The sequence below is a fragment of the Thamnophis sirtalis genome, unplaced genomic scaffold, assembly GCF_051295495.1.
Source record: "Thamnophis sirtalis isolate CommonGarterSnake01/CBP01778 unplaced genomic scaffold, rThaSir2_p1.2 scaffold_12, whole genome shotgun sequence".
Classification (NCBI taxonomy): domain Eukaryota; kingdom Metazoa; phylum Chordata; class Lepidosauria; order Squamata; family Natricidae; genus Thamnophis; species Thamnophis sirtalis.
This window is the reverse complement of record NW_028261392.1, coordinates 58,241,672-58,267,807: the sequence shown is the minus strand read 5'-3', so window position 1 is coordinate 58,267,807 and position 26,136 is coordinate 58,241,672. Positions and strand designations below refer to the sequence as shown.

Below are 26,136 nucleotides of genomic sequence, written 5' to 3'. Positions count from 1 at the left end.
ATGGGCTTCTGGACAGTAGACAGTCACAGGATCCTAAACAGGCAAAGATTTTAGCACAATTCTGAAAAGTAGATAACTTAAAAATCAGTGCTTTGAAAGGATGCAACATATTGACAAGCTAGCAGGAAATAAGTGCCTCCTTGTAAAAATCCTTTTGCTTTAAACTCTAAAGCATCATAGAATTAAAGTAGGCAGGCAAACTCGGCTGAGCAGTGATATTTTAGATTGCAGGTATTCAAACCCCTGAATGTTCCTCAACATAAAATGGTTTGGAACTAAAACCAACTTTTTTTAGAACAAATTCTTAATTGAGAATTTTTTTCTGACCTGCAAGCTTTGAAGATTTATTTTTTGGGAGGGGAAGGGAGGGTTATTCAAAACTAGTATCTGTGATTTGACATGAGGCAGCCCTTTAACATCAAATGACCTATATAACACAGAACATTGAATTAAAGCAATGTTTTGTTTCCTTTGGTGATCTATATCTATATCTATATCTATATCTATATCTGTGTGTGTGTGTGTGTGTGTGTGTGTGTGTGTGTGTGTGTGTGTGTGTGTGTACATATATATATTTGCCTAAGATGCAATACAGCACAGGTTCGATTCCCAGTAAGGGTATGGCTAGCTGATGAGAGCTAAATAGCTTGAAACAGATCTATACTAGTCTCCCTTTATTTATTTATCAACACAAATGCAACAAATGTAACAAAAAGGCAACAGTAAAAATATTGGGTTTCTGCCTGGATGGTCTCTTGTGACCAGCCGAAGGACAGAGAATGGAAGTAGTGATCTTCCTCCCATATTTGGGCATACCGGGGGTTGTAAATCTAAATAGATACCTTTCCCCCTGGCTTGGCTGATAAGGAGTCGAGCTCTGTGGCTTAGTGGTTAACACATCTGCCTAAGATGCAATACAGCACAGGTTCGATTCCCAGTAAGGGTATGGCTAGCTGATGAGAGCTAAATAGCTTGAAATAGATCTATACTAGTCTCCCTTTATTTATTTATCAGCACAAATAAAAACACAAATATATATATATATATATATATATATATATATATATATATATATATATATATATATATATGTGTGTGTGTGTGTGTGTGTGTGTGTGTGTGTGTGTGTGTGTGTGTGTGTGTGTGTGTGTGTGTGTGTGTGTGTGTGTCTGTGTCTGTGTCTGTCTGTGTCTGTCTGTGTCTGTCTGTCTGTCTGTCTAGTTATTCGGGTTTTCTCCCGCGTAGAATTGGAGATGTCTTGGCGACGTTTCGACGAAGTCTCATTCGTCATCTTCAGGCTACTTCAGGCTTGGTGTTTCCAGGAGTTTCCACCAAGCCTGAAGTAGCCTGAAGATGACAAATGAGACTTCGTCGAAACGTCGCCAAGACATCTCCAATTCTATGTGGGAGAAAACCCAAATAACTAGAGACCTACATACTAACACCCGCGAAAACCTCAGAAAACATATGCTACAAAATATGCTTACTGGGGCGAAGCCAAGATAAATCTACATTTTGTAAGAGGTGTTTACTCTACCAAATTACCTGAAGCTGTCTGGGAATAAAGAAAGGAAATGATCCTTTCCATCTTATTAATGCACTGTTCCTCACAAAAGCAAAGAAAGAAAGGAAAACGTTGTGTTAACTTCACAGAAATGCCTAGTTAAATGTTTAGTATATCACTTACAGACTCACCAAGGAAATGGTTGTGACCATTGATGTCACCCAAGTGTGTTGTCATGGATGGTTTGAGATGGTCCCCATTGGAAGTGCCCACAGTTGCCAGGAAAACAAAGAGCGAAGTAGCCATTCTGGGTTGACTGAAACACACCTGAAGAACACCAGGACATGGCAAAGTCTGAGTATGTTATGGCATGAGGCAAAAACAGCAGATCTGTTACACAGCGACAGAAAAACAGAATCTCTTCTTCCCAGTACGACTCATTCTTGCTATCCTAGAATTTTTCTATTTAAATCTGAAATTGAGTTTATTTAGTTTGGCTTTTCTAATTTGTTCTTCAAAATTATTGTTTGAACTCTGAGCTATTAGGGGTGGTAATTTAACTCCCTATTTCATTTTCAGGAAAGCCCAGCCAATAACCGACCGTATATAAGAATATGCATCAACATTATTTTAATGTTAAGCGATGTGTTTCCTTAACTAATAGTTTAATAGTTTAATAGTTTAATAGTTTATTAATATTTATAGGCCGCCCTTTTCCCTGAGGGGACTCAGGGCGGCTCACATAAAATCAGGGAAGGGGGATACAAACAGTGATGTAGACACACATAAGTAAAAATAATGAGCAACATTCATTCATCATTCGGGAGGGGCGGCTATCTTTGTCCCCAGGCCTGACGGGCTAGCCAGGTCTTAAGGGCTATGCGGAAGGCCTGGACGGTGGTGAGAGTACGAATCTCCACGGGGAGCTCGTTCCAAAGGGTCGGAGCTACTACTGAAAAGGCCCTCCTCCTTGTAGTTGCCAGCCAGCACTGGCTGGCAGATGGAATTCGGAGGAGGCCCAATCTATGAGATCTAATTGGTCGCAGGGAGGTAATTGGCAGAAGGCGGAGGTAATTGGCAGAAGAACTAAGCAAAACTGAAGCCCAATAAGTGAGGTAGGAAATGGCTTTTCATGGACCCACTTCAGAAAAAGTTCAATTAGCAGCATCTGAAATTTAGCTTGATCCTTCAGTATTCAGTATCCATGTGGAAAGTTATCAAGGATCACTCTAAGAATTTCCAGACATTCAAACTGGGAAGCCCTCTGATTCCCACAATCTAGTTTACTAAACAATTTTCTTTCTTATTCTGATTCAGCGGTTATTATTATCTATTTTCTCCATGGCCGAACATCCTCTGTGAAACAGATCAAAACTAGGGTAAGAGAGTGAACCCTCACAAACTGATACTTTCACTTTTGTGCTGTCATAGGGTAGAGTTGGGGGGCACTAGCCACATATTAATTTTAAACATATGGTTCAGAACCATATCTGCTCTTCAGGACCATCTCTTGGTCATTTCTGGAGATGCATCATGGAAGCCAGAAGAATTGTAATTTATAAAATAAGCCATTCACGTGTCCGAAAGACTCAAGATCTAAATCAAGAATGGCAACTTAATGAGTGATTCCATTGTAATAATGAAAATTATGAATGGTAATTTTATCTTAGCCACTACTGTAATGAAATGGGTCTCTGAATTTTTCTTGTGTAAATCCTCATCCATACTATAGAAGTAGCATTATCCTCCAAATATTATTGGAGTGTAAATCTGCTAAAATAAATAAAAACAAAATCCACAATCTAATGGGTAGGTAGCTTACATTAGTGGAAATGGCAAAACTGATCAGGGAGGAAACAACAGAGAAATTTTAAAATCCTGGAACACTTTTATGAAATATTTGATGATGATGATGATGATGATGATGATGATGATGATGATGATGATAATAATAATAATAATAATAATAATAATAATAATAATAATAATTTGGAAATGGAAAGTTTAATGGAAAGTCAGAAATAGAAATCCAATCATTGACAAATACAGTCCGAGTATTCAGCACTGATATTTCAATGCAGTTTGGCATGGAAAAATGCGCCACTGTATCCATAAAAAGGGGCAAAATCACTGCCTCTGAGGGAATTGAAATGCCCAATGGCCAACTAATTAAATGCAAAGAAAATGAAGCCTACAAATACTTAGGCATTCTGCAGTTGGATAACATCAAGCATGGAGAAGTAAAAACTATTGTCAGGCGAGAGTACACCAACAGAGTTAGGAAAATTTTGAAATCTAAATTGAATGGTGGAAATACAATCAAGGCCATAAATACCTGGGCAATACCAGTTATAAGATACACAGCTGGTATAGTTAACTGGACACAAGCCGATTTGGACCTTTTGGACCGAAAAACCAGGAAACTAATGACAATGCACTACAGTTTACATCCACGTGGTGATACTGATAGACTGTATCTGCCCCGAAAATCAGGTGGCAGAGGATTATTACAAGTGAAGCAAACAGTTGAAGAAGAAAAACATGCACTGGCTGATTATTTAAAAGACACTCAAGAACATCTATTAATCGAAGTAAAGAACAAAAATCTACTGAAGGCCCAACAGACAAAACAAGAATACAGAAAAGATGTGATAAAATCAAGAATGGAGAGTTGGCAGAACAAAGCACTGCATGGTCAATTTCTGGAAAAAATAAAAGATAAAGTGGACAGTGAACAAACTTGGTTATGGTTAAAAACAGGTACATTAAAGAAAGAAACAGAGTCACTAATCCTGGCTGCGCAAGAACAAGCTATCCGCACAAATGCTATTAAGGCTAGAATCGAAAAATCCTCTGATGATGCCAAATGCAGACTTTGCAAAGAAGCTGATGAAACTGTTGATCACATACTCAGCTGCTGTAAAAAAATCGCGCAGACTGATTATAAATTGCGGCACAATTCAGTAGCACAAATGATCCATTGGAATTTGTGCAAAAATTATAATATTAAAACAGCAACAAACTGGTGGGAACATCAGCCTGAAAAAGTCACCGAAAATCAGATGGTCAAGATCTTGTGGGATTTCCGTATACAAACCGACAAAATACTGGCGCATAATACACCAGACATCACACTGGTTGAGAAAAATAAGGTCACAATCATAGACATCGCAATACCAGGTGATAGCAGGGTCGCCGAGAAGGAACATGAAAAAATCGCAAGATACCAGGACTTAAAAATCGAAATTCAACGACTATGGCACAAACCAGCAGTGATAATTCCAGTGGTAATTGGCACACTGGGTGCTATTCCAAAAGCACTGGAATTACATTTAAAACAGTTAAAAATTGACAAAATCACCATCAGTCAAATGCAAAAAGCCGCACTGCTTGGATCTGCACGCATATTACGAAAATACGTTACGACGTCCTAGGCCCCTGGGTGGGGCCCGACTAGTAACCAATGCCAAATCCGGCGAAACAACTGGCCGCTGTGATACAATTGTATAATAATAATAATAATAATAATAATAATAATAATAATAATAATAATAATAATAATAATAATAATAATAATAATAATAATAATAATAGAAAAAATGAGAAATAAGGGGCTGAAGGGATTTCTGGAATAGTTAAGAGGAAGGGACTAATATTGGTTTGTTAAAATCTATTGAAAAGAATGTCAGAAATCCTGTAGTTTCTTTTCTTTCATTAGTTCTTTTCTGTTTTTTCTTTTTATTGCACTTTATTTTTTTCATTATCTTCTCCACTTTCTTTAAATTTCATTGTTTATGGAAAAGTATTTAATAAAAAATATTTTAAAAATATGTATATCCTGACATTTGTTATGAAGTATTATTTATTTATTCTCAAATTCATTTTACAGTCAACATATTGTCTTCTCCAGTTTCATACTATTCTGCCCCATTGTAGGGGGACGTGGTTGTTCCTGGGAGAGCTGAGTAAAGAATACTTTCAGCGAAGTCCATTCAAGGCATGACAGTTATCCCAGCTGCATAGCTAAACTAGCAGCAGCAATATAAGATGATGGAGGGCAGCAGCAATATAAGATGATGGAGGTAGACAATCACTTCAAAGGCAATGACCAATGTATCATTTCAGCAGAAGGCAATACTATCCCTGTGTTTTACCTCCTACATAGATGGACAATATAAAGAGACTTGACAATATGTGTGCCAAATGATGTAATCAAACCGAGGGAACTCAATACAGTACTGAGGAAGAGATAAGGATCAATTGGTGTTGATGATGTGCCAAGATTAAAGCTTTTGAGACGCCTAGTTGCTGATGCTAATATGCAAAAAAAGAAAATCTGAAGCTGTAAGGAATTACAGCTGAAAAATGGGATGTAAAAATCATGATGCAGAGAAAACTCAACACAGTAAACAGTGAAACAAATCAACCATGCATTGATATCTTAAGGCACCAGCAAACTGAAATAGTCAGCAATTGGACACTTTCAGTCAGAAAACCTTACCGCTTACGGTACAGGGTGCGAATAACTCTGAAGCAATATTATTGCTTTCATAGTCAGAAAGACAGCATTTAGGTATAATGACCGAATGATATCAACTGGATTGCAGACATCTTTTTAATGTGACAATTATGCAAAGTTATGTCGATGTCAAAATGGCAGGAACATGCAAGTAATGTGTACTGCTTGGGGTTGGAAACTGGAATGCCAAAGCTAGAAAGAGTAAGGAAGAAAACTTAATTCAGTTGTATGAACTAAGAAGCAATAACCAGGCGTAATTGCCTTACCAGTTTCTGCAAAAGGATTCATTTATTGCTAACACAGCCTTCAAACAAACAAAGCAATGATTGTTTAAGTGGACATAGCAATAGCAATAGCAGTTAGACTTCTATACCGCTTCATAGGGCTTTCAGCCCTCTCTAAGCGGTTTACAGAGTCAGCATATCGCCCCCACAGTCTGGGTCCTCATTTCACCCACCTCGGAAGGATGAAAGGCTGAGTCAACCTTGAGCCGGTGAGATTTGAAAAGCCGAACTGCTGAACTAGCAGCCAGCTGAAGTAGCCTGCAGTACAGCACTCTAACCACTGCGCCACCTCAACATCATTAGGTGAAGTACAATGAAATCAAATGGATTCTGTTATTGGCATAAGGTAGAAGACCAGCAAAGATGTGACCAATGGACAGATCACAAATTGTTCACGTGAAAATTCCAAGGTAGGCTAAAGTGGAAGAAGAAAGCCAATATAATTTTCAGCATATGCACAACATTTTCAAAAAAACATCAGGAACGGCTTTAAAACCCTGAGCCTCATTGATAGAGAACCAAAGGAACTATGGAACTATGAAATCAGAAAAGCTGTTAAGCATGCAGGTGGAAAAAGTCTGCCAAGACCAAGGAACAGAAGAAAGTAATCTGGATGTCAGAACAAATAGCATAAATTGCCAAGTGGAGAAGAGAAATCAAAAACCAAGTTCCCAGGAAGTGGCCTAACAAAGAAATTCAGATAACCGTTTAGCAGTTTTACCATGACATTTGAAAAGACTTTGGTGATAGAAACATAAAAGAAAGAAACAACAAAGTATCTCAAAAGATCGCCAAACTCAGAAGGAATTTCTAACCCTCAACTGGTATGTTAAAAGATCAGATAGCAATAGATTCAAAGAATTTTTTTAAAAAATGAACAGAATATCATATACTAAAATTTAACAGAACAGAGATGTCCACTGTCAGGTTACCTTATAAAATATTCCCTATTCACAAGTTAGATCACCACTCTATGTATTCTTGGGTTACAGGAATTGATGGAATATCTACAGAAATACAGCAAGCAACAGAAGAAGCAGAAAGAATTCTAAGCAAATAATTCCAAGCGTTACTGGAGAATACCACAATGGCCAACATATTGGAAGAAGTCATTTTCCCTTCCAATATCAAAAAAAAGGGAAACTTAACAGAGTATGGAAACTATCGTACAATATCATTAATTTTGTATGGAGGCAAAATTAGCCTTAGGATCATCCAATGCGGTTTCGAGCCCTATATTGAAAAAGAGATGTCAGAAAATCCCAAGGAAATGAGGTACAATTGCTGATGGATGCTGGATAATTGAGAAAGCCAAATACCAAAAAGAACTTCTCTGTTTCATTGACTATAGAAATTTGCTTAATTGTGTTGATAACATCAAATCAAAGAATGGGAACCTCTGTCATTGGCATCAATTTGGTCCAACCACAAGCCAAAGAACTCTTCAACTAAAGAGACCTGGATGTCAGCATTCACAAGAATTGTTTACCATATTAAATGTCTAAAATGAAATCTACATTTTAAAAAACATTTTGGTTGCCCTTTAGGAATATCTAGCTGGGGTGGGGGGGGGGAGATGAAGCAATTACAATTGTAAGAAAAAGCATTGTGCAGCAGAACTACGTATAAATAAAGGGACTCTTTCCTTTCTCATTCCCAGTGAATTGGGCATTTCATCCCAGAAATAGTTCTGAAGAAAAAAGACAATAAGAGCCGAGTAAAACATCAGGGATTATAGGGTATCCAAAATTGTAGTGAAGCAGAAGATCAGCATTTAGCAGATTATAATGCTTAGCAGTTAAACCATAATTAGTTGCCAAAACTCAGTATGATCAACCTGGAGATCGGCATGTGCATATTAACTGCCATTTTTTCCTCAACGTGTGTTCATTATGTGACTGCCAAATTCACTCACTTTCAGCCAAATCCTGTCATTTAAATGTGCTTTCTCCATGTCTGTATCCTGAAGAACATCATTTTTCATACAAGGAAACCAGACCAGCTGCGATTCACTCTCCAGGGTCTCTTGATGATGGGGCCTGCACACCTAAAAAAAAAAAAGGGAGATTTTCAGTGCTTCCTGGAGTTGGAGAGACGCTGTTTATTACATCAGAAACAATATGAAAAGCAAGGGAACCATAACAAAAATCAAAAATCCATATTAGGAAAAATACTTAAGCCAGTTCAGTTTGGAAATATGTGCAATATTTGTGACCCTGAAATGATAAATAATAAAATAAAAGTACTGGAATTCAGAACTAGAAATAACTAAATGGTTTTTTTTTTTTTGTTTCCTATTAGAAGTTCTATTTTTAAAAATGTTTGTTTACACACACACACACACACACACACACACACACACACACACACCTGCCCACGGCATCCTTGACCCCACAATATCTGCTGCCCTACTTGCCTTGGACTCACTTCCCATTTAATGACCCGTATGTCTCAGGGTTATGACAGCAAAATCGGGACTGTTGGGATTGCCATCACCAAGTGATGCAGTCAGGTAATGTCACACTTTGTGATTTGCATTGCTTAGTGACAGAAATTCTAGCTCCAATTGCTGTCGTAACATGAGGCCTACCTGCATGGTCATCTTTATTTAAAACCATTGGGTAAAACTTTAAATGCAGAAGAGACAAGCTTATATATACACCATAAATATGCACACTTTGCTATTCTTTGTATTTCTTAATGCAGGTAGTCCTCGATTTATAACAGTCATTTAGTGACTGTTCAAAGTTACACTGAAAAATAGGACTTATGGCTATTTCGCAACATCCCCATGATCATGTGATCGAGGGGCCCTATGAGTTGGCTCTGGAGGATGTGGAGGATCCTGGACAGGGTTCCGACTCTGAGCAGGGCGCAGAGAGGCTGGATGGCCACCAGGAGGTACCTGAGCCTTGGACCAGTGGGGAGGAGACAAGGGAGAGTGAGCCGGAAGCCAATAATGAGTTGTTCCTGGATGCACGCCATCGAAGAGCTAATAGGCGTCAGGAACAATTATGCAATTACAGGAGGTGATTGCACTCAGCTGGTGGTCATTAGGCTCCTCTCCAGACTATAAAAAGCTACTTGTGCACACGCCCCTCTTTGCAGAAGTCAACACAGAATCGAATGTCGGAGAACTTTGTATGAGCTTGGCAGGCTGGATTGCTGCCAAGCCTTATCTGTGTTTATTGCTGCCCAAGCTTGTCTGTGCTGGGTTGCTGCCAAGGACCTGTTTGTCTGTTAATTAAATGCCGTTATCTCTGGCTCGGAGTGTGCTTTGGTGTGGAACGAGGGGGGTCAGAACAGTTAAGTATATTAAAAAGAAATTAAGCATTTATTTTAGTCCCTAAAGAGTTATTCTTAGGTTTATATTTGGGGGGAGGGGGCAGACACTGGTGTAGAATAGGTTCTTTCTAATTGTCAAACCAAAACTCTTGCAAAACAGATTCTCCTTAGCTTTAAAATGATAGAAACCTGATATAAACAAATATTATTTAACCCTGATGGCCTCATGCTTGGCAAAAATAGGTGCCAAGTTTAAACTAAGATAGGCTTGTTCTTGGCAAACGTCAGTGAGATGAGACAAAAGAACCAGATGTTAGTAACGATGATTCAGAGCCTACAGTATATAATTAATCAGAAATCTACATAGATGGCTTTTGATGCAGATCTAACTGGAAGGTCTTTAGCTGTGAACAAGTTCACCTTTCATTGGTGATTAACTCTTTGGATTTTCCTGAATGTCATAAGATACATAGGTCTTTTTTTATTTTCTCTGATTTTTCTTTTCTTTTTTAATTTCTATTTTTATTACACAGACAACATATACAGACAGCAATAAAAAAAAACAGAACAAAAAAAAAAGCATCATCACATACAGCATGTCGTTAACAGCAGCCAGAATCGTATTTGCAAAAAACTGGAAAAATGAAACAATACCAAAACAGGAAGAAGTTATTCGAAAAATAATGGATAATAATAATAATGGTGCTGAAATGAGTAAATTGACACTCGAAATTAGAGAACGAGCAATTTTATAAGATATGGGACTTGTTTTATCAGTGGCTGGGGGAAAAAACTTGGAAATGAAACATGTTTTACTCATGCTTTAACTGAAGGAGTTAAATGATAACACAATCATGCTGTGAAATAAATTAATAACGATACAATGAAAAACTGATATATCTATGAATTGAATATTTTAGAATCCTTTGCTTTAAAAAGGATAAGGATAACAATGATTTTATGTATACTTGATAGAGGATTGGTGATATAATGTATAACCTTAAGAACATATTACAATGATATCTTGTTGTTGATACATAATCTTAGTAAGGGAATAATTAAAAATTGGTATATATATATATAGCGACTACTTACAATACTTTGTTGAAAAATGAAGGAATAAGATCTCTGTTTGAATGTATGAGGTACAAGGATAACAATGAACATAAGTATATCTGATAGTTGATTGGTGGAATTAAAAAAAAATACAAATCGCAATTAAACATATACTGTACAATGAAAATGAGGTATTTAGTTATACTAGATGGAAAATCTGTGATGGTAAATGTTATTCGAGAATATGGATGTTAAAACACCTGTAACCAAACGACATGCTGTATGTGATTATTTTTCTTGAAGTCTTTAATGTTCTTTGATTGCTTCATCTTACGTCATTATGTTGTTTCTTTATACTGCCCTAGAATAAAGCCTAAAGCATTAATGTGGGTGACATTATTGCTTCCAAATCCAGAAAAAACTTGTGACCTGACACACAGAGCTGAGACAAAGCAATATAGCATTTAAGCACATAAGTCCCCATTTGTAACCTGACATAACATAGCTGGAAATAATGAGGCCTAATTCTCCGGAAACAAAACAAAAACAAAATTCAGCTTCTTAAATCTTTAACTGGTATGTGAAAGATTAAAAATGAAACATACAAAGGGTAAAGTATGTGGTCTACTACTGACCTAAAATTAGGGCACAAAGGAAGTGTGTATACTAAGGGAAGAGTTACTGAGGGAAAACTATAGGAATGGCAGAGCCTAAACTCCCTCATATCCTCTGGGAATGAAATTGCTCCTCCATTTTGCAGAAGAATATTTTTTCTATTGCATTCTATTAAGCAATTGCAATAGCAGTTAGACTTATATACCGCTTCATTGGGCTTTCAGCCCTCTCTAAGCGGTTTACAGAGTCAGCATATCGCCCCCACAATCTGGGTCCTCATTTCACCCACCTCGGAAGGATGGAAGGCTGAGTCAACCTTTGAGCCGGTGAGATTTGAACAGCCGAACTGCAGAACTGCAGTCAGCTGAAGTAGCCTGCAGTGCTGCATTTAACCACTGCGCCACCTCGGCTCTTATTCTAGTCTATTCCATTCCATTCTGTTCCCTTTTGTTGCACCCCACCCTATCCCATCCCGCCCTGTGATTCTATGTCATTTTGAAGTAGAATCAACTGGCATCAGCTGGCAGACAGGGAATGTTCGAAACAGACATTTTTGTGAAAGAAAAGAAGGAAACAGACACCTTCACGAGAGGTTCTCCAATCACCATAGAGACTGGACATGTTTTCTCATCTTGGTGGGATGCATAGGCGTCTGATGCCCACTGATCCACATAATCTTTTGGGGTGAAGAGACCGCAATCCACGATGCTGTTCCTTTCCTCAAAAAGCTCACAAATGCCATCATCTTCATGGACATAGCATAGACTTGGTTCACCTGTAATAATCAAAAGTATGCCAGGATAATTAATCTCAAATTTTATATCTATCATTTTGGTAGAATCTTCCTCCCTCTCCTCATGCCTGAAAGGTACAGTACATTTTCAAAAGGTCACTGTGAACAGATGAAGAATTCCAAATCCCATAAATATTGAACCAGGAAAATTTGGGCGACATCCTTTTAAATGTCAATTATTAACATTGTTCTGATTTAGAGCCGAGATGGCGCAGTGGTTAAATGCAGCACTGCAGGCTACTTCAGCTGACTGCAGTTCTGCAGTTCGGCTGTTCAAATCTCACCGGCTCAGGGTTGACTCAGCCTTCCATCCTTCTGAGGTGGGTAAAATGAGGACCCGGATTGTTGTTGGGGACAATATGCTGACTCTGTAAACCGCTTAGAGAGGGCTGAAAGCCCTATGAAGCGGTATATAAGTCTAACTGCTATTGCTATTGCTATTTTGTTTTTTTGTTTTTCCAAAATGGAAAGAAATTTAAGGAAAGCCATACAGGTAGTCCTTGACTTTCAACAGTTCACTTAGTGACTTTTCAAAGTTACAACAGCACTGAAAAATGAGACATTTGTTAAGGGAGTTAACTGAAAAATGTGACTTATGACTGTTTTTCAAAGTTACGACCTTTGCAGCATCCCATGATCATATGATCAAAATTTGGATGCTTGGGAACTGGTTCATAGTTAATATTGTTGTTGTGTCCCAAGGTTACATGATCACTTTTTACAACCTTCTGACAAGCAAAGTCAATTGAAAACCAGATTCACTTAACAACCAGGTTACTAACTTATTAATTACAATGATTCACTTAACAACTATGGCAAAAAAGACAATAAAATGGGGCAAAACTCCCTTAACAAATGTCTCACTTAATGACAGAAATGTTGGGCTGAATTGTGGTTGTAAGTCAAGGGCTACTGTACTCTAATGGGGAGGACAAATCTGCTGCCTTCCCTAGAAATCTGTATTCTTAGACTAGGCTTTTTAAAATGTGTTTAAAATGTACCCCTTATGCATGATCTTCTTTTTTTCAGTTTGGAGGCAGAATGTGATGTGCTAAATGTGCAGCAGAAATCTTCTAGTATCATGAGGAATACCCACAGCAAATTGTAGAGAGGCCGACTTTTGTATAAAGAGAAGGGGAGGAGCTGGGAGCACACCAGTGGTGGGATTCAAATAATTTAACAACCAGTTCTGTGCCCTAATGACCAGCTGTGTAGGCGTGGCTTGGTGGTCATGTGACTGGGTGGGCGTGGCCAACTCAACATCACTCAGGTCGATGGGCGCTTCGCCTTAGCTGTTACAATGTAATAAGGGTTAACCGGAGAGGCAGTTTCTGTAAGCAGGTCAATAAAGATTAGGCTAGAAACAACACCAGAATTTTTCCTTCCTGCCTTCCTTTCAGGATTAGCCCTGTAAAGTGAAAAAAAACAAAAGGAGATTTCTTCCAATAACCGGTTCTCTGAACTGCTTAGAAAGTTAACAACCGGTTCTCCTGAATAGGTGCGAACTGGCTGAATCCCACCACTGGAACACACCTGTCATGGGCTCAGACCCTCACTGCTCTTTTCATTAAAAAGGGAATGGCTGATTTCTAAGAAAGCTCATAAAAAAATCTTCCAATGTCACATTGCCTTCAATGAATGACTAGCAATTAAGACTGGGTCCACAAATTCCAAGGTAAATCACCGAGCCACGTTGCCTTTTCACTGGGCTAAAAGCAATGGGAAATTAAGATTCAACCTGTAGTAAAAATGGCAAAAGATCAAGGGACTTATTTTATTCTATTCTGCTCTGTTCTGTCCTGTCCCATGCCATCATCCCATCGATCCCCCTCCCATCACGTCCAGTCCCTTCCCATCACGTCCCACTAAGTAAGCTAATCTTCCTACCACTGTTGTACTTGCACAATTATGAAAATTGGGTTTTTCTAATGGGCAAACATTCTTTGTGTAGACCACATGACCTTTTGACTATATTATCATACTTGTAGCAATCTGGATGCCATAATGGAGGGATGTAAAAAATTCAAGGTAGGCAACTTCAAGTCAGGATCATTGATATGAAATTTAAATTCAGAGTTAAATTTCTGAACTCTGCCAAATCTCAGCTACAAGATTCAAAAATGTGTATGTAAGTTAAGACAAGGCTACAGCAAAATTATAATGAAACCAATAGCAGTGGGCTAACATTTCTAGACTTACCAATACAGTGGTATCCTCTTTCTTTTTTACAGTTTCTAGAGCAACCATCCCCATCTAATAGGTTTCCATCATCGCATTCCTCTACAAGACTCCTAGGAAAATAATATTAGCATCCTTAACATTTGTACAATATTGAGAACATTTGGAACTCATCTGAATTATCTTTCTTACCTCCTTACCACAGCTTCTTCGGGGAAGGACACAGCTGGCTGAACTACAGTATAAACTCCCATTTTTGAAAATCAATTTTATTCTTACTTCCACAGAGAGGTAGAGCTAATATGGAACTATCCTGCTTTTTGTTGCAAACTTGAAGAAATAATTCTTCTTTGATAAAAAAAAACAAAACGGCTGAGCTAGCATTTGGTTGTGAGTCCCACTGAAACCAAGAAGATAAATTGGCATTCCAATATATATTCAGGCAGGCCAGTGGTGGGATTCAAATAATTTAACAACCGGTTCTCTGCCCTAATGACCAGCTGGGTAGGCATGGCTCAGTGGTCATGTGACCTGGTGGGCGTGGCCAACTCAACATCACTCACATCGATGGGTGCTTTACCTTAGCTGTTACAACATAATAAGGTTAACCAGAGAGGCAGTTTCTGTAAGCAGGGCAATAAATATTAGGCTAGAAACAACACCAGAATGTTTCCTTCCTGCCTTCATTACAGGGTTAGCCCTGTAAAGTGGGGGGGGGGGGCGTGACGAAAGGAGATTTCTTCCAACAACTGGTTCTCCCAATTGCTTAGAAAGTCGAGAGCCGAGGTGGTGCAGTGGTTAAATGCAGCACTGCAGGCTACTTCAGCTGACTGCAGTTCTGCAGTTCGGCTGTTCAAATCTCACCGGCTCAGGGTTGACTCAGCCTTCCATCCTTCCGAGGTGGGTAAAATGAGGACCCGGATTGTTGGGGATAATATGCTGACTCTGTAAACTGCTTAGAGAGGGCTGAAAGCCCTATGAAGCGGTATATAAGTCTAACTGCTATTGCTATTGCTATAACAACCGGTTCTCCCGGATAGGTGCGAACCAGCTGAATCCCACCACTGAGGCAGGCATTTAAACACCCATCTAATTTGGACCAGAAATTCTTTAAACAAGAATATTCTAAGGGTTCTTCCACAGGCACTGTGGGGAGGACTGGGGAATATGCATGGAAAACAAATAGTTCAAGTTATGGTACTTAGAAGTCATCTTCAAAAATTGGAACTTACCTGCTTACTTGTCCATCCCCACAGTAGGAAGAGCCATGGATGTGGATCAGAGGTGGAGAAGCTTCACTTATAGCAGCGCCTGCTATAGCCTGTACTTGGTACTGGTATTGTTGGCCTATTGTGACTTCCCTGGGGAAGTAAGTAAGCAGAATTATACTTTATGATAGAAGCAAGCCATAGAGAACATCTCTACCCTACACAGAAATGCACATTAGGAAAAAGCAGTTATGGAGAGCCGAGGTGGCGCAGTGGTTAGGGTGCAGTACTGCAGGCCACTTTAGCTGACTGTGATCCGCAGTTCAGCGGTTCAAATCTCACCGTCTCAAGGTCGACTCAGCCTTCCATCCTTCCGAGGTGGGTGAAATGAGGACCCGGACTGTGGGGGCAAGTTGCTGACTCAATTTGCTAAAAAATTTGGAAACCGCTTAGAGAGGGCTGAAAGCCCTATGAAGCGGTATATAAGTCTAATTAATAGATAGATAGATAGATAGATAGATAGATAGATAGATAGATAGATAGATAGATAGATAGATAGATAGATAGATAGATAAATAAATAAATGGTCCGTGGACTCAAAGTACCCCACTTCCTCCAGTGACATATTTCCACATTCCAAGGATGCCTCATGTATCTATAAAATCCATCAGCCAGAAAAACCTGTGGCTACTCATAATGTAACTTTTCCTGCAAGCAAGTAACACAGAGGAACTTAATAAATTGGTGTTTAAATTTTATGTTTCTGCAATATTCCAAGAAGAAAATAGTTTAGCGGTTTCAAGATATATGTCTTCCTGGAAAAGTCTTACAGAATTTCTAGTCAGGGAGACAGACCATGGCTTGTTCCCTGCTGAAAAAGGGGAGAAGACTTGGCTTATACAATGTGAGCCAGGAATTCCTGTAACAAAGTTACCCTATCCAAGTTAAAAGATCCAATATATGCTGCTTTCTGCACCAAACTAAACAACTCCAGGGCAAGCAATTACAGTTTGTTACAAATCCTAGTTGCATCCCAGTCTGGCTAGAAGGAATCTTTCAATTTGAACAATTGAAAGTCCCTTCAAATCCTAGCATTAACCTAGAACGTTTAGATGAAATCTTGCCTTTAGGGCCATTCCGCTATCAGTCCTTCTAATTGGGAATCAAACCTTGCTAACTAGGATGGCATCTTAGACATTAAATGATGAAAGATTCCATATCCCTCCAACCACCTTGCTTTGCAAATTCCTATCTTCATCTAGGAAAGTATAACTTTCGCAGTATGAAAACAGTCTTTGTTGAAGCAGTCTGAATGCTTTTAATTGAATAGTTTTGTTCTATTTTTTGCCTTTACAGATACCCCTTGGCCACTGTCTTCTCCTGGCATACAAACACATGTTGTTTCTAGATAGCACATCAGGAAAACCCGTGGCACGTCAAAACCGCGGTCCACTAAAGCGCGCCCGATTAAAGCGCGTACGTGACGTCATCAGCAGCGCGACAAGAAAGAAAAAGGGCACTTTAAAAAGCGCTTTTAAAGCAAGCTGATTCACATAAAGGTAAGGGTTAGGGTTAGGGTTAGGGTTAGGGTTAGGGTTAGGGTTACGTTAAGCGTTAGGGTTAGGTTAAGGGTTAGCGTTAGGTTTAGCAGTAGGTTAAGGGTTAGGTTTAGGGTTAGGGTTAGGGTTAGGTTAAGGGTTAGGCTTAGGGTTAGGTTTAGGGTTAGGTTTGGGGGGGTTAGGTTTAGATTTACGCGTTAATTTTAAGTTTACCGCTCACAGCGTGCTGTTTTCGTCGCGCTGTGATGACATCACGTACGCGCTTTCGTCGAGCATGCTTTAGTCTACCGCGGTTTTGTGGTGGAACCAGGAAAACCAACTAGAGTTTACAGACATCAGTGATATGTGATTCTTCATAAAATCCCACCTGTGCTGCTTAGGCTTTCAAAGGGGCTTCTCAATCCAAAAGATTTAACAACTGCAGTGACTATCATAGGTAACTGTTTGTTAACAATCAGAGAATAATGTCTATTACATCAAGTAATAACAAACAAGTGAAAAACCTGCTGACATAACTTACAATAGATGTAATACTTTATAAAACGGAATAGAAGACACTGCTGGGATTTCATACGATACTTTAAAATATTCCGCTGAAACCATTACAGATCCCAGTACCCAGGCAAGATTAATTGTTTTCTGGTTTGAACAAGAATTAATTAAAGGGAAAGCTATTGCTTTGGAATTTATCTCCGGCAAGGAACAATCTCTCTTCAATTTGCAATGGCAATTTCCAGAGAGATATGCTGATGTGTCAGGCGGAGGGAGCTTCCTGTAAATTAACCAATGATCCTTATGGAGCCTAAGTCAGCAAATAATGTGATATGGAACTAATCATATAATACATAACAAAATTCACCATTCTGTTAGACTTAAGTAATAAAAAAATTATGTGAGGAAGTATATGTGCACATTTCATAAGGCAAAATCCCTTTGTTATAGTAGAGGAACAATGCTTCTAATCTTTAAAACATCAAAATTATTGTATAGAACAGTGTTTCTCAACCTTGGCAACTTGAAGATGTCTGGACTTCAAGTCCCAGAATTCCCCAGCCAGCGGATGCTGGCTGGGGAATTCTGGGACTTGAAGTCCAGACATCTTCAAGTTGCCAAGGTTGAGAAACACTGGTATAGAAGGACCAGAGACCTCAAATTGAGTTTCTTGAAAAATACATTATGTTAAATATATATATATATCTCTATGAACTTGTAAAGCTGAATAAGAAAAATTATTTTCAAAAATATTTTTTATTGAACAACGTAAAAGAAATTTAATGAGCTAACATTAAAAATATAAAGTTCTTATTCATGGGAAACTGTTATTAAAGTATAATTCTTTTACTCATTCTTTCCTTTTTGTTGCCTTTTACCATGTGTGAAACCCAGTGCATAATACAAATGCTTTCGAGGACTTAATAATTTCTTCTTCTACGTGTATAAAAAGAAGAGCTGCAGCCACTGTTCCCTCTAAGGTGCGCGGCTGCGCGGCCGCGCACGTGGCAAGAAAACACCGTGCAGGACTTTTCAACTCCCGCGCAGTGATTTCTACTGCCACAGGCTCCGGAAGCTGGGGAGGAGGTCCTTTGCAGGTGCTGGCCAACTGGCCCTGGACTTGTTTTGATGAGCACGAGGCGACTGACGGTAATTGTGAATCCCCAAAGCCCCCGCCACCACCGGACTAACTACTGCTGCCTTCTCCTCCTCTAACAGCACCACCGGATTTGCTGCCCGGCGCTGCGGCTTTGAGAAGCCTTGAGGCTACGGGAGCCAGTAGGAAGGCAGCGGAGGGGCGGGAGCAGGAAAAAAAGCCCCGGTGGCTCCTCAAAAGCACGGTGGCGGAGGAGGGGGCAGGGGTAACATTTAAAGTTGCATGTGGCAATCTAAGCATAGTGTCTTACATTCTCTTACAGTCCATATCAAATATTTATCCCCATCCAAGATGGATGATGGTCCTCTAGGAATAATGTATAAAATCTGGAGGAGTTGAGAGTATTATCTTAAGATGCCATCCTTTGTTTGATCTATATTGGGACTTTTAGGGTTGACAGGTTTCTACTTGATGATTAGACCCATCATTCCAACTTTGAAAGAGATGCTGGTGTTTATTATGAATGGCTTTAGGAGGCTGTTCTTGTTTTGTGGAATTTGTACCCTAACCTGCAGATCTTTAGCAATTCAAACTATTTTCTAAAAGCAGCCTTACTTGATCATATTTGTACATTGTTGTTGGCTGGTTTCAAAGAAAATACAGGAAATCATCAATTAGATGTTATTTGGTTGAATACAAGGATTCCTGATTAATACTCCAACTTCAGACAGGACTGTTTTAACTGTAACATAAGGCAATGGATTTCTGAAACACTGCTACAGTATGGGATTCCTTAGAAGGTAACAGGAGGAAATTATGTTACAGAGAGATTGGTATTAATATGCTCCATGATTTATTACAAAAAAAATGTTGACTTGCAAATTTGCCCAGCTGAAGGAAGAGCTATCCCACAAAGAGCAAAGTCATAGCAGAGAATTGGAAGGAATGAGGCTTGAGGTTACCCAACTAACACGGGAACTACATCAATGTGAAATCACAATTGCTTCTTCCGAGGTGGGTGAAATGAGGACCCAGACTGTGGGGGCGATATGCTGACTCTGTAAACTGCTTAGAGAGGGCTGAAAGCCCTATGAAGCAGTATATAAGTCTAACTGCTATTGCTATTGCTAACAAAGAAGAGAGAGTCAAACTATTCTCCAAACCACCTGAAGGCATTGCAAGATGGAAACTAATGTATGTAATGGATTGAAACTAATCAAGGAGAGATACAACCTAGAAATAAGGAAAAATTTCTTGAAGTGAGGACAACAGTGGTGGGATTCAGCCAGTTCGCACCTGTTTGGGAGAACCGGTTGTTAACTTTCTAAGCAGTTCGGAGAACCGGTTGTTGGAAGAAATCTCATTTGGTATTTTACACTTTACAGGGCTAATCCTGCAATGACGGCAGGGAGGAAACATTCTGGTGTTGTTTCTAGCTTAATCTTTATTGCCCTGCTTACAGAAACTGCCTCTCCAGTTAACCCTTATGAAATTGCAACAGCTAAAGCAAAGCGCCCATCGATCTGAGTGATGTTGAGTTAGACACACCCAACCAGTCACATGACCACTGAGACATGCCTACCCAGCTGGTCATTAGGGCAGAGAACTGGTTGTTAAATTATTTGAATCCCACCACTGGAGGACAAGTAATCAGTGGAATGGCTTGCCTTCAGAAGTTGTGGCTACTCCATCACTGGAAGTTAAGATGAGACTTGACAGCTATTTGTTTGAAATGGTGCAGGGTCTCCTGCTTAGCAATAGCAATAGCAATAGCAGTTAGACTTATATACCGCTTCATAGGGCTTTCAGCCCTCTCTAAGTGGTTTACAGAGTCAGCATATCGCCCCCACAGTCTGGGTCCTCATTTCACCCACCTCGGAAGGATGGAAGTCTGAGTCAACCCTGAGCCGGTGAGATTTGAACCACCGAACTGCAGCTAACAGTCAGCTGAAATGGCTGCAGGACTGCACTCTAACCACTGTGCCACCTCAGCTCTCTTGAGCATAGGACTGAATTAGAAGACCACCAAGGTCCCTTCCAACTCAGTTATTCTATTATCAAGCAGGATGGCACAATATCTCCAGCTCAAACCCCTACAAGCAAATATTTGTAACACCCTGACATTAATTTAAATGCATCTTAAAGTTCAAATGTTATGAATCAATCATCTCATTGACTCACCTGCTTTGATTGGACAGAACACTGGAATTATGATCAATTTTCTACATAATGCAATCTGACCTTTTTTTCTGAAGGGGAAAGAGTTGGTGTCTTATTTTTAAAAAAAAAAAAATGAAAAGAAATAAATAAAATGGAATGCAAAGGAAAGAGAGAAAGAGCCAGAATGCTTTTTGCAGAAGCCTTTAGATTCCTGAATGCCAATCTTTTCACTCACTTGTCAATAAACGTTCTTCCTGGCTGCATCACCATTGCTGGGGATCCATCCTGGAACGCGGGGTCCCGCAGAATTCTGTACTTCACAGGTTTGCAGTTTGAACAAAGGAGACTGTGTGGAGTGGAGATTAGCTGTGCCGCATCTATCTCCATCTTCTCGTCAAAGGTGTAAATCTTTATGCCCGACACCTTCTTGGTAAGGTTCAGTTTCACCGTGAGGGGAATGTCACAGAATGTGTCCATTGGTCCAAGGTGTACAGAATCCCCCTGCTCTGTCAGGATCTCAATGTCTGACAGCACTTTGGAATTGACGGAGAAATTTGTGGTCCATATCAGCAGAGAGTCAGAATACACAGGATATAGAAAATAGAGCTCCAGAATGCAACCAAGGGGCTTAAGGCAAGGAGTGGTCATGCTCACGTTAAACAGGTTAAATTCAGGGCTCCAGGCCTGCAGACTGGTTTCACAGGGTTGAGTTACATCTGGAGGACCTAGAAAAACAAGAAGAATGGAAGAGTTTGTCAGCACCTCTTCATTGAATAATTAGGAAAGAAAACCACGAGAGTCCACTGATAGAAATCAAGTGTACTTTCACTAATTATAAATGATCAGAAGCGTAGCAAAGCGAAGACTGATTATTTAGGCGCGAAAGCGAATGATATATAAAATAACCCATTCCCCACCCCTTGGCATCCCAGTTACAGTCCAATCATAATTCTTCCAAGTGTCAGGTGTGAGATAATTTCGAAAGGCATCACCAAGATGGAATGTCGGTGCCGTTGGCCTTGGCGGGAACCTCCTCTGCATGCGTAGTCCGACAGGCAGCAGAACTCCAGAATCTTCCTCCAGCACAATTAGTAAACCCCTCCCAAATACCATGCCCTCCCTCCCCATTTCAATGGCAGCCAAAGCAGCAGCAAAGCAGACACTGACAGATATGCAAAGTGAAGTGGAATTTTAAAAGCAGGGTCACAGTCTCTTAATGAGCCATTTTTTAAAAAATCCACTTCAAATTTTATTTCTGATATCAACATATAAATACATTTGTCTGGAGAATGGCATTCTAATTTCTCATATAGTAAATCTTGAAAAACTAGCACTACTGGAAAAAAAAGGTAGAACAGAAACCTGAATCATAGCAATAGCACTTAGACTTACTGTATTTTTCGGAGTGTACCTTTTTTACTCAAAAAAGAGGCTGAAAATCTGGGTACGTCTTATACATCAAATATAAGGTGGCCAGATTTTCAGATTGGTAAAGAGGGACACCATTGACAGGGGGGGAGGGCTTGATTAAAATTTTTATTTTTTGTCAAAAGGTCACAAAAGGCGATTACATGACCCCAGGACACTGACACCATCATAAATACGAATCTGTTGCCAAACATCAAAATTTTGATCACTTTATACCTTTATACCTACCTACCAACCTACTCACTCTCTCTCCCTACCTATCTACTGTATTTCTCTCTATCTCTTTCTATTTCTCTCTCTCTATCGCTCTAACTACCTACCTACTCTCTCTCTCCCTACCTACCTACTGTATTTCTTTCTCTCTGTATCCCTCTACCTACCTACCTACCTACCTACCTTCTCTCTCCCTCTCCCTACCTACTGTATTTCTCTCTTTGTGTATCCCTCTTATCTACCCACCTACCTACTCTCTCTCTCTCTCTCTCCCTACCTATCTACTGTATTTCTCTATCTCTTTCTATTTCTCTCTATCGTTCTACCTACCTACCTACACCCTCTCTCCCTCTCCCTACCTACCTACTGTATTTCTGTATTTCTCTCTCTCTCTATCCATTACCTATCTACCTACCTACCTACCTACCTATCTAACTACTCTCTCTCCTTACCTACCTACTGTATTTCTCTCTCTTTCTCTCCCTCTCTATCCCTCTATCTACCTACCTACTTTTTTTAAAAAAAAAGCCTCTTGAAAACCTTGGTGCGTCTTATATTCCGGTGCATCTTCTACTCCAAAAAATACGGTATATACTGCTTCATAGTGCTTTACAGTCCTCCAAGTGGTTTACAGAGTCAGCATATTGTCTCAAACAATCTGGGTCCTTATTTTACTGATCTCAGAAGGATGGAAGGTTGAGTCAACCTTGAGCCAGTCAGAATCGAACTCCTTGCAGTTGGCAGAATTAGCCTGCAATACTGCATTGTGCCACCAAGGCTCTAATTGCTAAGAGCCCCCAGGGAAAAAAAAGAGATTTTTTTTTTCTGAAGAGGTGTTCAGATATAACAAATATCTCTGTTTAATTTGTAAAAATTCTTCCCCATGTGAAAGGACATGAATCTTTCAGACTTTTGTCTTAGATTTAGTCCAGGACAAATGATGCATATGAGAAATGAATTTTCAGGTTTCTGGAAGTCACACTCAACAACAACAAAATAATAACTAATTTCATGTAACTTTTTCCCTTTTGTACTTACATACAAATTAAATAAACTAAGCATGTAGAAGCTTCATTATGCTTATTTAGAGTTTGCTTCTTGCATTGCTAACTACTGATATTTTGCTGCTCAGTTTCATGGGCACAACATAGGGGTCACCTAGCATCCCTGAACTTAGGACAAACACGATACCCCCTATAAATAATTGTAATTGTCTCCTATATACAGTGTCAAAGAATGCCTGAGGCCGAAAGGGAAAAAACAATACATAATCAGGAATGTTGCGCAACATCACTTTCCTAGTGGACTATAACTTTTCAAATAACTGACAAAAATAGCAAACACTGAATTACAATCAGTATCTGGGTGTGATGACTCACAGGATGTGTGTTTGTGTGTGTGTGTGTGTGTGTGTGTGTGTGTGTACACGCGTGCATTACTTGCTGTTGTAATCTTCTCCGTTGACTTTCAACAAGCAAAGTCAATAGGGGAAGCCAGATTCACTTAGAGAGGGCATGATCTACTTAACAACTGCAGTTATTTGCTGAACAACTTGGCAAAAAAAAGGTTGTAAAATGAGGTGCAATTCAGTTAACAATTACCTCACTTAGCAATGGAAATTTTCGGCTCAGTTGTGGTAATAAGTCAAGGACTGCCTGTACAGTCAATATAGTAGCATAAATAACTTAGGTGGTATGGGATTCCCTTCTCTTTTTTTATAATCTTACCTTTTCTCTCTATCTTTAGGCTCCTGAAGTAACTATATATTCACATGTGATGGGTGTACTCTCAAAAATTTCCAAATAATTTTTCTCTTCCCCCTTTTCTCAATGCATACATATCAACTCACCTTTATAACAGTTGAAACCATCTATAGACTAGGGCCAGAAAGAGAAATTATACTAAGAACGTTAAGTCAGGAGCCGAGGTGGCACAGTGGTTAGGGTGCAGTACTGCAGGCCACTTTAGCTGATTGTGATCTGCAGTTCAGCGGTTCAAATCTCACCGGCTCAAGGTCGACTCAGCCTTCCATCCTTCCAAGGTGGGTGAAATGAGGACCCAGACTGTGGGGGCAAGTTGCTGACTCAATTTGCTAAAAAAAATTGTAAACCGCTTAGAGAGGGCTGGAAGCCCTATGAAGCGGTATATAAGTCAAATAAATAAATAAATAAATAAATAAATAAATAAATAAATAAATAAGTCAGTTGAAAGCTTGCACTGTTTCTTTTAAAGCTATACAGCAGCATATTTAATTTACACGATATTATACTGATTCGTACTTGTTATTTCATTTTGTTTCTGAACAGAAAGAGAAAAAGAGAACTTCGCTAGATCTCCTCCACCAAATTCACTTCTCAAACAGCTGGAGACACTCAAAAGACACTGCACAGCTGCACTGAAGCTCTTCACGTTTATTTATTGGCCTGAATAGAGTTTTCAGACAGAATACACAGCAACAGCTGCTGGGCTACCCAGTCGTATCTGATAATCCCTTTGCCATAGAAAAAAAAAAGATCCGAGACCTTTACCTACTGCCTCCTTTGGAGTCCAATAGCCAGAAGAGTCACAGATTAGAGGAGAAGAGGCTTCGTGGGCATACTGGCTGAAAGTTCCATCTTCAGCACAATTTCCACAGAGGTTCCCTGACTCTCTAAAAACAGAGAAAGAAATGGAGAGAAGGAAGAGAAATGAATGTGTTCATTCCCTTTTTCATTCAGACATATTTTTTTTTCAGAATTCTACAAACAAACGGCATCATGTGCATAAAAATAAAAAGATAACTGTAAATGTATACTTATCAAGAATAAAGAGACGTTAAGTGAGAGGGTTCCACCACAAAACCGCGGTAGACTAAAGCGCGTGTGACTAAAGCGCGGTGACAAAACCGCACCGTCAAAACCGCCTGACAACAGCGCGCCGACAACAGCGCTCCAACAGAAGCGCGCTGTAACATAACCCTAAAAATAACCCTAAACCTAACCCTAAACCTAACGCTAAACCTACCCTAAACCTAACCCTAAACCTAACCCTAAACCTAACCCTAAACCTAACCCTAAACCTAACCCTAAACCTAACCCTAAACCTTACCTTAAGTTAAATCGTGCTTCTGTCGGCGCGCTGTTGTCGGCGCGCTTTTGACATAGCGGTTTTAGCACCGCGGTGTTGTCGGCACACTTTTGACATTCGCGGTTATGTCGTGCCACGAAGAGAGAGCAGTGTGGTCTCTCTAAGTCTTCAATAGTCACTATAAAATGCACAAGTGTGAAAATAAAAGTTTATTTTAAATTCTGGGGGTTTAAAGGAATCATATAATAAAACAAACTGGCAAGAGTTTTGTATGAATGTGAAAGTGAAAACTGATTGTTGAATGTGATAAAAGAGATACATGAAAAAAGGATGAGTAAAATTAAATGGAATGCTTACTGAATAGTTGAGTAATAAGTAGACAAGAAAGTGTGATCTTTTGGATTCGACCGGAAGTTCTCCAGCTGAACAGATGTGGAGGGTGTGAGCTTTCAAGAGCCTCACATGAACCCTGTCTGACAAACCTATTCAAAGATCCTTTTTGGATCAGAACCCCTGTAAGGGTGGGATGAAGAAGGGCCAGCATCTCATCAGACCCAGAGGGAGGCAATAGGTCCCTCGCAGGTCAGAGATTTGCCCTCTGAATTGGAGTAGGGGTGGCAGCATGGCAACATGGCTGCAGTAGAAGCTGGCTTCCAGCCAAAACTACTGAACAGGAGCGT

General features: G+C 39.6%; 1 protein-coding gene across 1 annotated transcript in view; it reads right to left on the bottom strand.

Annotated features, from left to right (window-relative positions):
• The window catches only part of PAPPA2 (pappalysin 2), a 181,008-nt gene that overhangs the window by 76,910 nt on the left and 77,962 nt on the right, over nucleotides 1–26,136 (bottom strand). The window contains exons 6-12 of the mRNA XM_087726787.1: nucleotides 24,919–25,040; nucleotides 20,985–21,474; nucleotides 15,467–15,595; nucleotides 14,256–14,347; nucleotides 11,845–12,038; nucleotides 8,223–8,354; nucleotides 1,696–1,831 (exon numbers count right to left, since the gene is read on the bottom strand). Coding sequence (XP_087582913.1) covers nucleotides 1,696–1,831; nucleotides 8,223–8,354; nucleotides 11,845–12,038; nucleotides 14,256–14,347; nucleotides 15,467–15,595; nucleotides 20,985–21,474; nucleotides 24,919–25,040 — 1,295 coding nt within the window. The remainder of the gene's footprint in view (nucleotides 1–1,695; nucleotides 1,832–8,222; nucleotides 8,355–11,844; nucleotides 12,039–14,255; nucleotides 14,348–15,466; nucleotides 15,596–20,984; nucleotides 21,475–24,918; nucleotides 25,041–26,136) is intronic.